This window comes from Myotis nattereri, assembly GCF_964212035.1.
Source record: "Myotis nattereri genome assembly, chromosome: 8".
NCBI classification, from domain to species: domain Eukaryota; kingdom Metazoa; phylum Chordata; class Mammalia; order Chiroptera; family Vespertilionidae; genus Myotis; species Myotis nattereri.
Window position 1 is genome coordinate 61,840,970 of NC_138083.1, and position 14,509 is coordinate 61,855,478.

At 42.9% G+C, this 14,509-nt stretch overlaps 1 protein-coding gene across 1 annotated transcript in view; it reads left to right on the plus strand.

Moving 5' to 3' along the window:
• Positions 1 to 14,509, plus strand: part of PTPRM (protein tyrosine phosphatase receptor type M) — a 482,851-nt gene that overhangs the window by 418,133 nt on the left and 50,209 nt on the right. The window contains exon 22 of the mRNA XM_081097861.1: positions 10,413 to 10,510. Coding sequence (XP_080953987.1) covers positions 10,413 to 10,510 — 98 coding nt within the window. The remainder of the gene's footprint in view (positions 1 to 10,412; positions 10,511 to 14,509) is intronic.

Genomic DNA, 14,509 nt, shown 5'->3' on the forward strand with positions numbered 1-14,509 from the left:
GAGGGTTCTCTTTGGAGACAGGCCTGATGAATGCTCGGTGACTCAGCCAGCAGGAGGCTCTTGTGGTGTGAACATCTGTCACGTTCCCCTCTTCCACGGCTACAAACACTTTCTTGTGCGCCTCTTCCCAGCTCTTCATGCAATATTGCTGTACAACCTGTCTCAGGGATCAAGGACCAACGGTCCCTCTGGTAGTGGTGTCTTTATCTCTGCATCGTAGAGCAGATTGCTGCCACATACTGCCTACCAACTCTTTCATTCTTTTCTACATAAGGGTTTCTCTTTGGAGCCCTAATCTTTACCCCTGTCACTCAAATCTGATTTGTCTGCCTTTATTATTCTGCTTTCTATGTCAAGAATAATAGCAGCCTTTGCACTCCTGCTCACAGTGGTACCTCTGCAAGCTGGAAATGTTGATTAACTACTAGGGAGGGCTGAATAGAGTCCAAAAAGAATGCAATCCAAATAATGGTTCCTTTAGGTAGATGGTGCATCCAGAAATGCTTTGGAACATTACAGTTTCAAGTCCTGCCAGGAGTCACCCGGGTTTTTATTTATAAATATTTCTTTGCTTGTGTGACATGGTCACAATCAAGTCTTTGAAACTTGGCCCTAAAATTCCTTCCATATACAAACATGTTTTATGTCAGTAACAAGGACAAGATCTTTCCCCCCCAAGAGGCAATGGAACAGAGTGGTTGATGAGAGTGTAGACTCTAGAGTTAGACTGGCTGGGCTCAGATACCAGCTCTGGAAGTGCCCTCTCAATAAATATTAGCTACATTCTTGTTATCATTATAATTATATGGGTTCCAAAAGACACATATCTCAATAGCACATAGGCAGTTCAGGCTTTAACCCAAGGAGAGTGCATACTCGTAGCTCTCATAAAAGCTAATACATTCTACATATATTAATGCCTCCTTCCAGAAAAATGTATCAAGGGGAACCACTTATGTTTTCACCAACATACTTCGTCTTTCTCCAAAGTACAAAGATTTTCATCATTGCCCTAAACTTTTCAACAAAAAACAAACATGGCTTAGAAAGACAACAAACTATATTATAAACAGGGAGAAGCAGATTTTCCTTCAGTTTTTAAAGTTGTGCAGAAATTGAGCATCTCTGATAGCAGCATAGGACACCAGCCTTGGCAGTGTCTGAAGCTTCCCTGATGCACACTTAAAGCTGGATTACACGTAAGTGAAAACAGCTTAATTCCACAGACCAGGCAGGTTCCTTTCCAAAAGGCTTCGTCCAAATCAATTTTTGAGAACTGCACGAGGATGTTTTAGAGCAGAGGTTTGGAAGGCTAAGAAACCACTGGAGAACTAAATGGGGCTGAGAAATGATTTTCTGGGAAAGAGAAAAATAAAGACCAGAGCAGAAGGGGAAGTAAAGAGGAAGGTGTGTGCTCTTGGCCTGCCTCTGCAACCTGTTTGTGTTGGGTGAGGATGGTTAGGCAGGCACCATCTTCTGCTTGGCTAGAGGTTGACCAGATGCCTAAAAGTTGCCGATCATAACCTGTATCAAGGATATAGTAAATGGAGTAGGTCTTAACTGAAAGGAATTCCTCCAGACCACTTCTGAGATCAGTTGCACACATGGCATCCCAAGAAAAACAGGTGTCCCCCAAGCACTGCCTGTCAACTTATGAAAAGGACCACAGAGTAATAGTTAATGGGTGTACAATGATTTTAAATAATTATTTTTCTTTTTAAAGTGAAATAACAGTTTCATGGTTTGGGTCTTTTTTTGTTTTTTGTTTGTTTTTTGGTTTCTTTGTGTGTTGTTGTTTTTTTGCTTAATCCTTTCACCTTTTTCACCCAGCCCTGCAACCCTTATTCCCTCTGACAGCTGTTAGTCTTTTCTCTATCTATGAGTCTCTTTCTACAGTATTCTGTTTGTTAGTTTGTTTTATTCATTAGATTCCATATATGAGTGAAATCATATGACACTTGTCTTTCTCTGACGGGCTTATTTCACTTAGTATAATATTCTCCGGGTCCATCCATGCTGTCACAAAGGGTAAGATTTCCTTTTTACAGCCAAGTAGCATTCCATTGTGTAAACGTTCCACAGCTTTTTTATTCACTCATCTACTGATGGATACTTGGGCTGCTTCCAAATAATCCTGCAATGAACATAGGGTACATACATTTTTTTTCAATTAGTGTTTCTGGATTCTTAGGATATATTCCCAGAAGTGGAATCCCTGGGCCATGAGGCAGTTCCATTTTTAATTTTTTTAATACAAATCTGTATTCCCACCAACAGTGAATAGGGGTTCCCTTTTCCCCACATCCTCGCCAACACTTGTTGTTTGTTGAAGCGATTTTAGAATTTATATGCAGCATGTCCATTAATGTTTGGTTTATTCCAATTTTCTCCTAACTCAATCGAACATGACCTTTTGGTGTCCAGCCAGCATTTTGTATGTTCTCTAATGCACCTGGAAACCCACATTTCATGCACCTAATTATCTGGAGAAAGCCACAAATATTTGCGGTTATCATTGACACACTTTCTTATTTCAGTCTAAAAGGGTAATGTTAGGGAATGGTAAGAGTGAAATATAAATATCAACATGTGGATTATGTGTTTGAGAGGAAATGTTATTCACGGATAGAGCAAAAAGTGTATGCCTGCTTTTAGGTTATAAGATCACACAAATCTGTGAGCCAATTTAGATAGAGAGAGCAAGCATATCAAACTCAAGACTAACAGGAGCCAAATAAAGAAGGGTTAAATTTATGTGGGCCACAAAAAACAAACGCTTCAATTTTCATAGAAACATAGGTTTATTTCAATAGAGACATGCTGAATACAAAGGGCTGAAATAAATGAGTAATTGTTAACATAAAATAATAGAACATTTTAATAAAATTTAACATCTTTTCTTGAACATTAACTTACCAGACACTGAATAACTGCACAAATTAATAAGCATAACGCAAATAACCTATTTTTCTCGTTCCCTGAAAGTGAAATATTCCCTGTTATGTGCAGCAAACAAGTCAGTCCAAGACTAATGACGTGGCAATTGGCTGCTAAAATATTTGCTGCTAGTATTAGTGGAGAGAAATGGTGTGCCTGTGCATAAGGCGCATAAGGGAAATGAATGCAACCCCATTATAGTAATCAGTCATTAGCGAACGTTGTAGTTCGTTATTAATAATTATGTATAACAGGATATTGTAAAAATTAAGTTACGAAATTCTTATTAAAATGTTTCTTACATATCATTATATTGGCTGGGCCGCAAAAATATTCATTGTGGGCCGCATGTGCGAGTTTGACATGCTTGCAATAGAGTAATCAGCAAGTAGCTGCTATCCAGAGCAAGCCAGGTGAAGGAAAACAACTCATTCCATGGGAAAGCCTACTCCAGTGTAAGAAGAGATTCATCATTGTGTGGTGGGAACCACGGCAATTTATTAACTGAAAACACTATTTAACATCATTATTTTAGTCACCGCTTTTTACACTACTTCTAAAAAGGTGACTTTTATTATAGCTCCAACGTCTATTATCTCCTCTTTTACTGCCACTGAAATGAAAATTCCAGTGGCCTGGAGAGCATTTCCAACCAGTAATTCTGGACATGGAGAGCTATCCTTAGAAAATGCTATTGTAACATGTTGCCAGTTATATTTTTGAATTTAGGTAAAATAAAGTATTCCCAAGTTTCTTTCATCATGGAACAATTCTTAGTGTTTGCTTCCAATTCATCAGTTGATTTTATTGTTTCTTTAATGGGGAGGAGGAGATGTTCTTAGCAATTCAGAAAAATGATGAAATCACATCCCATGCATCCAGCCATCTCAACTTGGGTTTTCTTTTTCTGCAGCTGAAACCAAAAATTATTCACAAAAATATCATGATTTTAACATCGGTAGCCTCAGGGGAGAGCAAATGCAACTATTAGATAGGTGTTGTTAAGGATTATTAATGCAGAAGCCAGCTGTTTTCTGTGTCACCATTATGGCTTCTGTGACACACGAGGCAGATGCAGTCCGTAAAGCAGGGTGGCATATTTTACCTTGTAGATTTCACTCCCACAAAAATGAAAAGCTACTTAATGTAAAATTATAGACAGAGGTGTTATGGAAGCATCATACTGAAAAATCGCATAAAGTTTTTTAATAAAAACTTATTCAGAAACCACTGAAGGGACATCTAATGCCCTGAATGCTGAATAACTGACTTCATAATCCCTACTCTAGATTATCGCCAGCAGCAACAATAACAATAATGGATCAAAAATATAGGGCCATTTTTTATTTATGAGCAAGAGCTTTAAAATAAATGTATAAATCCTAGGCTCATCTTTTTCCACATCCATATTCCACCTTCCATGGCCTCCAGTTCTGATGGAGTGAACTGGGTGCCAAGGCAGGCCAGTACCCAAAGCAAGGCCTTCTAGGTTTTCTACAGCTACTTTGCCCCCAGGATCCCTGCCCCTTCCCTCTGCACTCCCACCACTCAGTGTGTACCCCACAACACACAGTCTGTCCTCCCACTCAGGGGATTAGTCACGTCAGGTGGTTAGAGGACTGATGTGCACAAACAAGACCCCCAGTCTGTTCAGGTCATTTAGAAAATTTAAAAGGGACCCGGCTTGGCATTCCCACTGGGGCCAGGAAGGGGATTTGAATGAGCAAAGCAAGCTAGGTATGAGACCGAGAAACTGTGTGACCTGGATGAGCAGATCCACATTCACAGACCAGTGAGGATGACAGACATAAAAAACACATAGGCCCCACAACATCAAGTGTCATGAAGGAATGGGAGTCACGACTCGGGTCTTGGAAAACTTGCCTGAGGAAGTGACGTTTAGTCTGCCGAGCTGAGACCAGCAGGAAACACAGGCTTGAACTGCAGCATGCATGGGAGGAGGGCTCATGGCAGAGAAGGTCTCAGGAAAATGCCAGGGAGGGGTGGCACATGGGACAGGACCAGCCGAGACTGGAGACCCAAACCAGGCCCAGGTGTATTGGGGCCACATTTGCCTTATTAAAGGAAACAGGTTTTGCTCTATGAGTATGGAGAACCCTTGGAAGATCTTTAAGTGGGAAAATGATGTTTTTTCAGAGATGAGCTCTAGTGGGTTGTGAGGCTCGCCTGGTATTCGGGGGGAGATTATGTAGCTTGGGCTAGGCCGGTGGAGGGAATTGAACTTGCTGTGCTCTGGATGGGCGGAGAGGTTGGACTGGGCAGATTTTATTCTGTTGGGTTTTATTCAGTAGCAGTGGGACCTTGAGAGGTTGTTTCCAGTGATTAACATGGATTTTCTTCTACTTTATTTTCGCCGGGACTGTGGTAATTGTACACACAAGCCTGTCAAGTAGAACCCTTTTGAGTTGCGTTGACATTCAAATGGAGGCAGTGGCACCCATGGGGTGAGACCTCAGCACTCAGCTCCTCACTCACGAGCCCTGTGACCTTGGAAAGCTTACCTGACTTTTCAGTCAAACGGGGGAAACAATAGCACCTATTCCATAGGATTGTGCTTTTTAAATTCAGAGAGTTGATTCGTATAAAATACTTCAGACAGAATCTGTGAAATGGTAAGTGCACAAAAGGAGTTAGGTATTGTATTTATGATTGAATACAAGTTCACATTTGTACTATCTCTCTTCCCTTCAGAAAACTCGAATATGCCACTGTGAGCTTAAAGGACCTTGACTTCCCCGCAGCTCTAGTTAACACACAAAACATACTGCATAGAAATTAGAATGTGAAAATAAGGGGTACAAGTCATCTATCAAGGTTTGAAATGATAATTTTTAATATGTCTCACTTCTCATGAACGAGAGAATTCATCTCACACAATAGAGTCTATCCTTGAATGTCTTTCACTTCATGCTTCTCATTGCTTTTAATTATTCTTTATTGTGCTCTAGTTCTTCCTGCCCTTTTTTTGGTGTTGTTCCTTCAGGCATTGGTGGTGGTAAGAATGGCCCCGCCACACCTTTCCTTCTCAGCAGAGGCCTGTGTGTGCCAACTATTGTGAGGGAGATGGAATGTATTACGGGCCTGATATTATTGAAATTTCAAGGCCTTACCTTTTAAATGCTTTAGTCCCACAGTGGGAGGACTGCTGAGAATACCTCCTTGCCTACTGTGCGAACATCTGTAAATGCACAGGCACAGCAATTGTGGCCGTTCCCACCCAGCCAGAAACTGCAGAAATCCAACCCTGGAGCTGTGGGTTGCAGCTGTTCACACCTGGAGGGAGGGAGGTCTTTCAGTCCTTTGCCTGCTGTTTTCAATTCCTTGTCTTGGGAGTTGGTTGTTTTCTTTTTTCTTTGTATTGATTTTAGAGGGAGTGGAAGAGAGGAGAATTGAGAGATAGAAACACATTGATTGGCTGCCTCCTGCACATACCCTACTGGGTGGGGGTGGAGCCCGAAACCTGGGCATGTGCCCTAACTGGGAATCAAACCACTGACCTCCTGGTTTATAGGTCTATGCTCAACCACTAAGCCACACCAGCCGGGCTGTTTGTCTGTTTTCTGTGAGCAGTCCCCAGGGACCTCTCTAACGATTATTCTTCGCGTGGTAAGGGCGCTTGCCACACCAGCGTTTGGGAGACGGACATGGAAGGCACAGGAGTACCGGCCCTCTCATGGTCTTCCTCCCCCAGTTACAGTCCTGACAGCAACCACCTCGTGTACCACGCATGCAACTATAGACTCAGTGTGGGCTCACAAGGGCCAGTCCCTCAGCAGACCCACTAGGAGCTGCTAAATAAGTGGAGTAGCCTCAATGTCAGTAAAGTCTGCCTGCCCAAACTGCATTGTGCTTTCTCACGTTGTCAGGGGACATGTATCTCTGTCTCATAATATATTCCTGTCTCAGGAAATAATCTGAAGTATGTCAAAGAGAAAAGAAAATCAGGCCCAGCCCTGAGCAGTTTTTTTGTTGAGCTGCCACAGTGACAGGTCAGGGAGAGGCCTGTAGAGTAGAGGGTGGAGAAGGAGCCACTCTCACAGGCTAACAGTGCACAGTGCCCCAGGGGTGAAGGAGGGGAGAGACAGGGAAGGAAGGACAACACTGCACCAGGGAGATGGGGGCCCTCTCCTGACACTTTTTTTTTCTTTCTGGGACCAACTTAGAATAAGCTTTGTGTTCAAATACATTTTCAGATTTTAACCCCAAACTGTTTTATTTCTTCTGGATACCTGTGCCTAATTTTAGCATTGATTCATTTTTCTATCCTAATCTCTTTTTTTTCATAGTCCAGGTCAGTGGATAAGAAAATCATCAAGACTAAGGTTTAAAAGTGAGCCACTAATGCTCACTTTGGGTTATTTTAAGAATAACCCAAATTCAGTTATGTAAACATTTAAAACTGGTGTCACCTTAATTGATGCTCAGCCCGATGCTAAGGTGGGACAGCTGTTCTGAGATGACATTTTATAAGTGAAGTTTCCTGTAAATCAGAAAGAATGGGATTCCTGGATTCTGAGACCTTGTATTAGGGTTTGGCTAAGCAGTAGATTCAAAACAACACCTCATATGAGACCACCTGGTAGTTCGGTCAGAAGGCGGAGTCCAGCGCCCTTAATGCCTTAGATCTGTGGTTCTCCACCAGGAGAGATTCGAACACACATCCAGACCCAAACCTCACCCCCAGTCAATTAAATCAGAGTCCCTTGGATTGGGACATCAGGATTTTTTAAAAGCTCCACAACCATTGTAATATGCAGCCAGAGTTGAGAACCTCTGCCCTCAATAGAGAACAGCTACCGGGAGCCTAGGGTGGCACTCTGGCGACCTAGGGCAACGGAATGAGTCAAGTTGCGGGGCAAAGCCTTGAGGCAGGGAAACCTAGATCTTACAAAAGACACCCCCCTTTTAATGAATTGGGGAAAAGTAAAGGCGAAGTGCGTTTAAGCTTCACAGATGACCTCTGAAATATAAGTCAAGAAAAGGAACCAGGCAAATATTGTATGTTAATACCTTTCAATACTTATATATTTAATATGCTTTAATAATAAATAGTACAGTTTATGAATATGCCTACAGACTTATTCACTCATTCATTTGTTCATTGAGCCCCTGCTATGGGCCGTAAACGACAACAGCCATGTTCCCCTGCTGGGGGAAGTTGAAAGTAATCACAATGGGGTCTAAACCTAAGAAAGGACAGGTGAGTTGCACTTTGGAACTTGGCCCTAAATGTGTCTGGGAAGACTCCTGTTGGGCCTTGAGGGGAGAGGTAGCTTTTCTTCTTGCCAGCACACACCATCCGTGATGCCGGAACATCGGCTGCCTCCACTGTAGCCACTGTCATCAAAATTATTCCTAGAAGTTTCAGAGCAGGTGGCACAGGCCCGTGTAACTAATGAAGGAGGCAAAAAGTGTCTGGGCCACTCCTTTATTTTGCGGGTCACATTGGGAAGGCGATCTGTTTGCACAAAGATGGACTTGGTATTTCATTTCTTGTGAGTAAGTAACCAGCTGTTACAAACACAGTGGATGTACCTCTCTGCAAAATAGAAATGTAGTGATTGATGGATCGATGTTTACTTGTCTCTGTAACCTTAGATTGAAGTCACTGAAAATTTCAGCCTATATATCAGGAGAATGGCATGCATGTGCCAAGGGACAGGGGCCAAAATGGCAAGTGCAACTTCCTGGGAGGTGGTGTACAGGTTCCATGAAGGGACTAGACTCAGTGATATCAGAGAGTAGAGTTGGTTTTCATGGGGAGGGTAAGAATATGTAGTCAGAAGCACAAGGAGGAATGGTGGAGGCTTGAATTGGGGAAAGAAGGGGAGGAGGCTTTGATAATGAGGAAGGAGAACAAAATTACACAAAACCAGTTGATAATTGGTCAGGAGAAATGGGAAGTGACTGAAGGGTCCCCTGGGATGTGCCACCATTGCTCAGTATCCAAGCCTCAGCCAAGAAATAGCCATTAATAAATATCTTTCAATGCACCTTGTTTTTGTTCTAGTGCTTTGCTATTTCGCAAAATGCCTGAGTGTTCGTTGACTCCATGCATTCTCAAAATAACCCCAACAAATGTTATTGAAATCAGTATGTAGATAAGGAAAGATGAAGACACTGAAGCTCACAGCGGCTGAGTGACATGCCCAAAATCACACAGCCAGTGAAAAAGCTGAGGCCAAGCTCCAGTGCAGACATTGAGCTCCAAATCTTTTAGTCTATGTTGTCGGGATTCTACGGCACAACTGGATCCTGGTCCCAGCACGTACCTGAACAGTTGTCTGATGACACACATAGCATGTTTCTCTCTATGCCTTTGAAGTTGTATTCCTCACATTTCCTGCACTTCTGCTTGTCTTATAAAGACTTACACTGGTGCATTTATACCCCCAAATATGCATAGTCATCAAATGGAGTTTGGGGACTTTCTAAAATCTGGATTAAAAGAAATATTGAATTTCAACTCTATATACCTGCTAGTATCTATAGCACTGGCATTCTGAAATACACATTTTCCCACTTTTTGACCCCAGTCCATTAGAAAGAGTTTTTAATTCTCAGATCTCCCAAGAGCTAAGAAAGGAGGTGCTGATCATGTTCAGTGACAAGAAGTACAACTGCTTAAAACTCTAACTTCTCTCTCACTTTAGGAAGTCAGACCTCCCCCACCCCCAAATGGATTAATTTGACAGAATAAGAAAAATATGAGACACAAGAAAAGGACATTCTATATAGCATTTCCCTGCCAATTGTTAGCAGGAAGAGTAATGTTATCCATGTTTTAAAATATCACTCTTTAGTATTATGGAGATAAATAGCCAAATGATGGAAAATACCTTTCTTTCGAGTCAGTAGTTTAGGGATAGAAAAAGCTCAAATACAGATATGTTGGATGATATGAGAAAATCCAACTCTGAGTGAAAAATTCTGTATTTCTATGGGTACTCTTAGAAGAGTACCCTTTTGCATCAACACTAGAAAAGAGAGCCTTGTCCATCTATGCCACGACCTTCGACCTTTGAGGCAGGTTTTAGGATCTGAAGCAGGGGCCGACACACAAATGAAAATGCTATATAAGAAATATGAATCTAGAAGGCATTGGGGGCCAGGTGGAGCCTCTTTCTTGAAGAGACACACCAACTTCCTCCTGGTCCGCTATTTACTTACTTAAATACACATTTGCCCTTTAGCAATGCATACAGGCAGATCAGAGTAAAGTTTGGTAAACAGCGTAAGGATTATCAGGTTAAGGAATTACCTTGAGCCACCACTCTCTGAACAGGAACAATGGGCCTTCCGCATTCCTTGGTGCACTGACAGTACTGACAAGAGGTGGCTTCCAGCACATCTGTAACAGTGAGAGAGCTGCATGTGATTTCTTTGCAAGCCCAGAAATGTTCTACTTGGAAACTGGCAAAGGAAAAAGAAAAGTTTCTGTTGTTTTGCTTCAGGGCCCATGCAGGAGACCATCTACGACTTCTGGAGGATGGTGTGGCACGAAAACACGGCCAGCATAATAATGGTGACCAATCTCGTGGAAGTGGGCAGGGTAAGTGAGACCCGCACGTGTCCATGTGTTCCTTGCTTTGTTGGTAATGTGATGTAAGGCCAGAGCGACCTGGAGCAGTATTTGGTGTCCTCCAGAAAACATTAACTACTATAGCTCCTCCTACGGCTTGCTGCATTTGCTTATAAATTATCAGTAAACATAGTCTGAATTGCTTTCATTTGTTGCGATAGCAACAGATAGGAAAGGCACTCGAGATTTAAAAGCAGTTGTTATCTGGCTCTATTGAGCACACAAAAACACCTCTAAGCATGAATGCTAGCTGTTGGGTATCAAAACTCACAGGTGCCACCTTAGCCATAACTGCATTCCCTAATTCAGGAAAACTGACTGTAGATACGGTGTACAGTGCCGGGTTCAATCCTTAGGTTAGAATCCAGCACCTCCTCTGGCTGAGATTTTACTTCCCTGTGCCTCCACTACCCAGACTTCAGATGGAGAGCATCTTCTGCCCTGAGATCTTGGATCATTTTATCTGTACTAACTATTGATGGCGCTATTTTTGTTTAACCAGGAAACTCTTAAGTATTTCTAATCCTGAGACTGGTATGTTGTAGGATTATTTCCAAAGTGAAATTTAAAAATGAGAAAATACTCAGAGGGCAATTGCTTTGTTTTGTAATAGGGTCAATTCTATGGTTCTGCCCAACTCCAGAACCCATTACATCTTAGAGAAGCTGACCTCGTAAGATCTACACTCAGCAAAAGCCAGCCTAGAGATCAGCCTAGAATTGAAATATTGAGGCAGAAACCATAAAGGTGTTGTTTCTTAAAATTCTCCATCAGACTTAAAAAAAAAAAAATCCTGCCATTTACAACATGGATGAACCTAGAGGACATTACAGTAAGTGGAAAAAGCCAGTCACAGGAGGACAAATACTGCCTGGTTCCACATACACAAGGAACCTAGAGTAGTCATATTCACAGAGCAGAGAATACAAAAGTGGTTGCCAAGGGCTGGGAAGAGAGGGAAATGGGAAGTTGATTTTTAATGGGAAATAACATCTTGGACCTGTGAAGTGCTAAGAATTTGAACTGAAACTCTGCCACATAAAACCTAAACCTGCAGGGAGTAGACCCTCAGAGAAAGGGTCAAGGAAGGCAGCCTGGGAAATAACGAGGAAGCAAATCAATCTTCACTTAGGATCTGGGTGAGAAAGCACTTCCACTAACTAATGGGTCAAAGTAAAACACTCTGCCATAAATCAGAAAGCATTTAGAGCTGTGAGTCATGAAGTACCATATAGTCAACTTGTAGGATGCCAATAAAGGGTACCTAAAGGTTGTTAGAAAAGAAGCTAGATGAAGAACTGAGTACAACTAAAGAAAGAAAAGGGGAAATAATAAATGAGGAGCAGAAAATTATTCAATAGCACACAAAGAAAAAGTAATAAAAATCAACATAATCAAAAAGGCTGTATGAAAAAACGAATGAAATAAACACCTGGCAATCAGAGAAAGAGGAATAAAACCAAAAATAACAAATATTAGGAATAGGATAAAGATGTTTTATTAGAACAGGTAATATGAATAACTAACAATAAATTTGAAAATTTAGATACATTAGACAGTTTTATTGACAAACTAGAAACCCGGTGCATGAAATTCATGCACGGGTAGGGTCCCTAGGCCTGGCCAGCAATCAGGGCCAATCGGGGCCTTCCTTCCCCTGGCTGCCAGCTGCCAACCAGGGCCTTCCTTCATTCCATGCTGCCCCCTAGTGGTCAATGCACATCATAGTGATCGGTCGAACTCCCGGTCGGTTGAACTCCCAAGGGGACAATTTACATATTAGCCTTTTATTATATAGGATGTGATTTTTTAAAATTGACTCAAAAAGATACAAATTCTGAATAGATAATAATTATTTTAAAAGTGAATTATGGTTAAAAATTAAGCCATGGAAAAACACCAGTCCTGAATATATTTATACATATATTTTACCAAATATTCAAGGACTGGATAATTCAAATCTTATAAAAATTATTCTAAAAGATGAGAGAAAGAAAGCTTGCTTCCCCATAAAAGGGAAAATTCTAGGTACCACAAATTTGGAAGAGATAAATAGAACAACAGATGAAAATAGCCCAGATGTTGACTGTAGACATATGTGGGAAAATATGTAATTAGTGGGAGAGCATGAGCCTTTCAATCAACTGAGCTGGGACATTTGGTTCTTCATGTGAACCAAAAAAAAAAAAAAAGCTGCCACCATAAAACACCCAAATATCGCCCTAACCAGTTTGGCTCAGTGGATAGAGCGTCGACCGGCGGACTCAAGGGTCCCAGGTTCGATCCCGGTCAAGGGCATGTACCTTGGTTGTGGGCACATCCCCAGTAGCGGGTGTGCAGGAGGCAGCTGATCGATGTTTCTCTCTCATCGATGTTACTAACTCTCTATCCCTCTCCCTTCCTCTCTGTAAAAAAAATCAATAAAATATATTTTAAAAAAAAAACCACCCAAATATGAATACCAGATAAAAAACAAAATAACCCTAGCTAGTTTGGCTCAGTGGATAGAGCATCAGCCTTCAGACTGAAGGGTCCTGGGCTCAATTCCAGTCAAGAGCACATGCCTGGGTTGTGGGCTTGATCCCCATTAGGGGGCATGCAGGAGGCAGCTGATCAACGATTCTCTCTCATCATTGATGTTTCTATCTCTCTCTCCCTCTCCCTTCCTCTCTGAAATCAATAATATACATGTTGATTTATATATATACTAGAGGCCCGGTGCACAAAAATTTGTGCATTCGGGAGGGTTGGGGGGTCCCTCAGCCTGGCCTGTGTCCTCTCACAGTCTGGGACCCCTCAGGAGATAACGACCTGCTGGCTTAGGCCTGCTCCTGGGTGGCAGAGGGCAGGCCCAATCCCTAGGTGCAGCCCCTGGTCGGGCTCAGAGCAGGGCTGATTGGGGAGTTGGGGCACTGCCCCCTGTCATGCACAGAGCAAGGCAGATCGGGAGGTTGCGATGCCACCCTCAGTCACACTCAGGGTAGGGCTGATCAGGGGTTTGGGGTGCCGCCACTGTCACACTCAGGGCAGGGCCGATGGGGAGGTTATGGCTCTACCCCGTCACACACAGAGCAGGGCCCGTGGTGGGGGGGGGGGGGTGTTGGGGCACCGCACCCTGTCACACACAGAGCCGCAGGGCGATCAGGGGGTTGGGAGCTCCCCCCTATCAGGCACAGAGCAGGGCTGATCAGGAGGTTGGGGCGCCTTCCCCTGTCACGAACAGAGCAGGGCGGATAGGGAGGTTGTGGCCCCGCCCCCTGTCACACACAGAGCCGCAGGGCGATCAGGGGGTTTGGGCGCTGCCCCCTGTCATGCTGATCCCGGTGCCGGCCAGTCTGGGTGAGGGGCTGATGGCTGTTTTTAGGCTGGCGGGTGACTGAAGCTCCCAACTGCTCCTTTTTTCTTTCTTTATTTTTTTATTCTGGGCCTGCTTTAGCTCTGGCTCCAGCTCTGAGGCCTCTGCTGCTGAAAGCAGATATCTGGTTTGTTTGGGTTCTATAATCGAAACACTGTATCAACTCTAGCTCTGATATCCTGGCTGGCTGAAAGCAGGTTTCTGGGGTTTTGTTTAGCTTCTATATTTGTAACAATGTTTCAAACTGGAAGCTCAGAGGCCAGCAGCGGCAGGCAAGGAACGTTGGAGTCCTCCGTCACTGAAGCAAGCAAGCCTCATGTTAACTTCAAGCTGCCTGGCTGCCGGTCGCCATCTTGGCTGGCAGTTAATTTGCATATCGCCCTGATTAGCCAATGGGAAGGGTAGCGGACATACAGCTAATTACCATGTTTCTCTTTTATTAGATAGGATATGAAAGCTTTAAAACTTTTAGAAAAAATATGGGGGAAAATATTTCTTTTGTTTGAGGAGGTTCAGGCCTTTATCTCAGGAGAGTAAAAATGCCAACTTGTACATCCATCTAGCACAACACCCTCTTACGAAGGGTCACAGCATAATGCCAGCTGCTCAAAAAT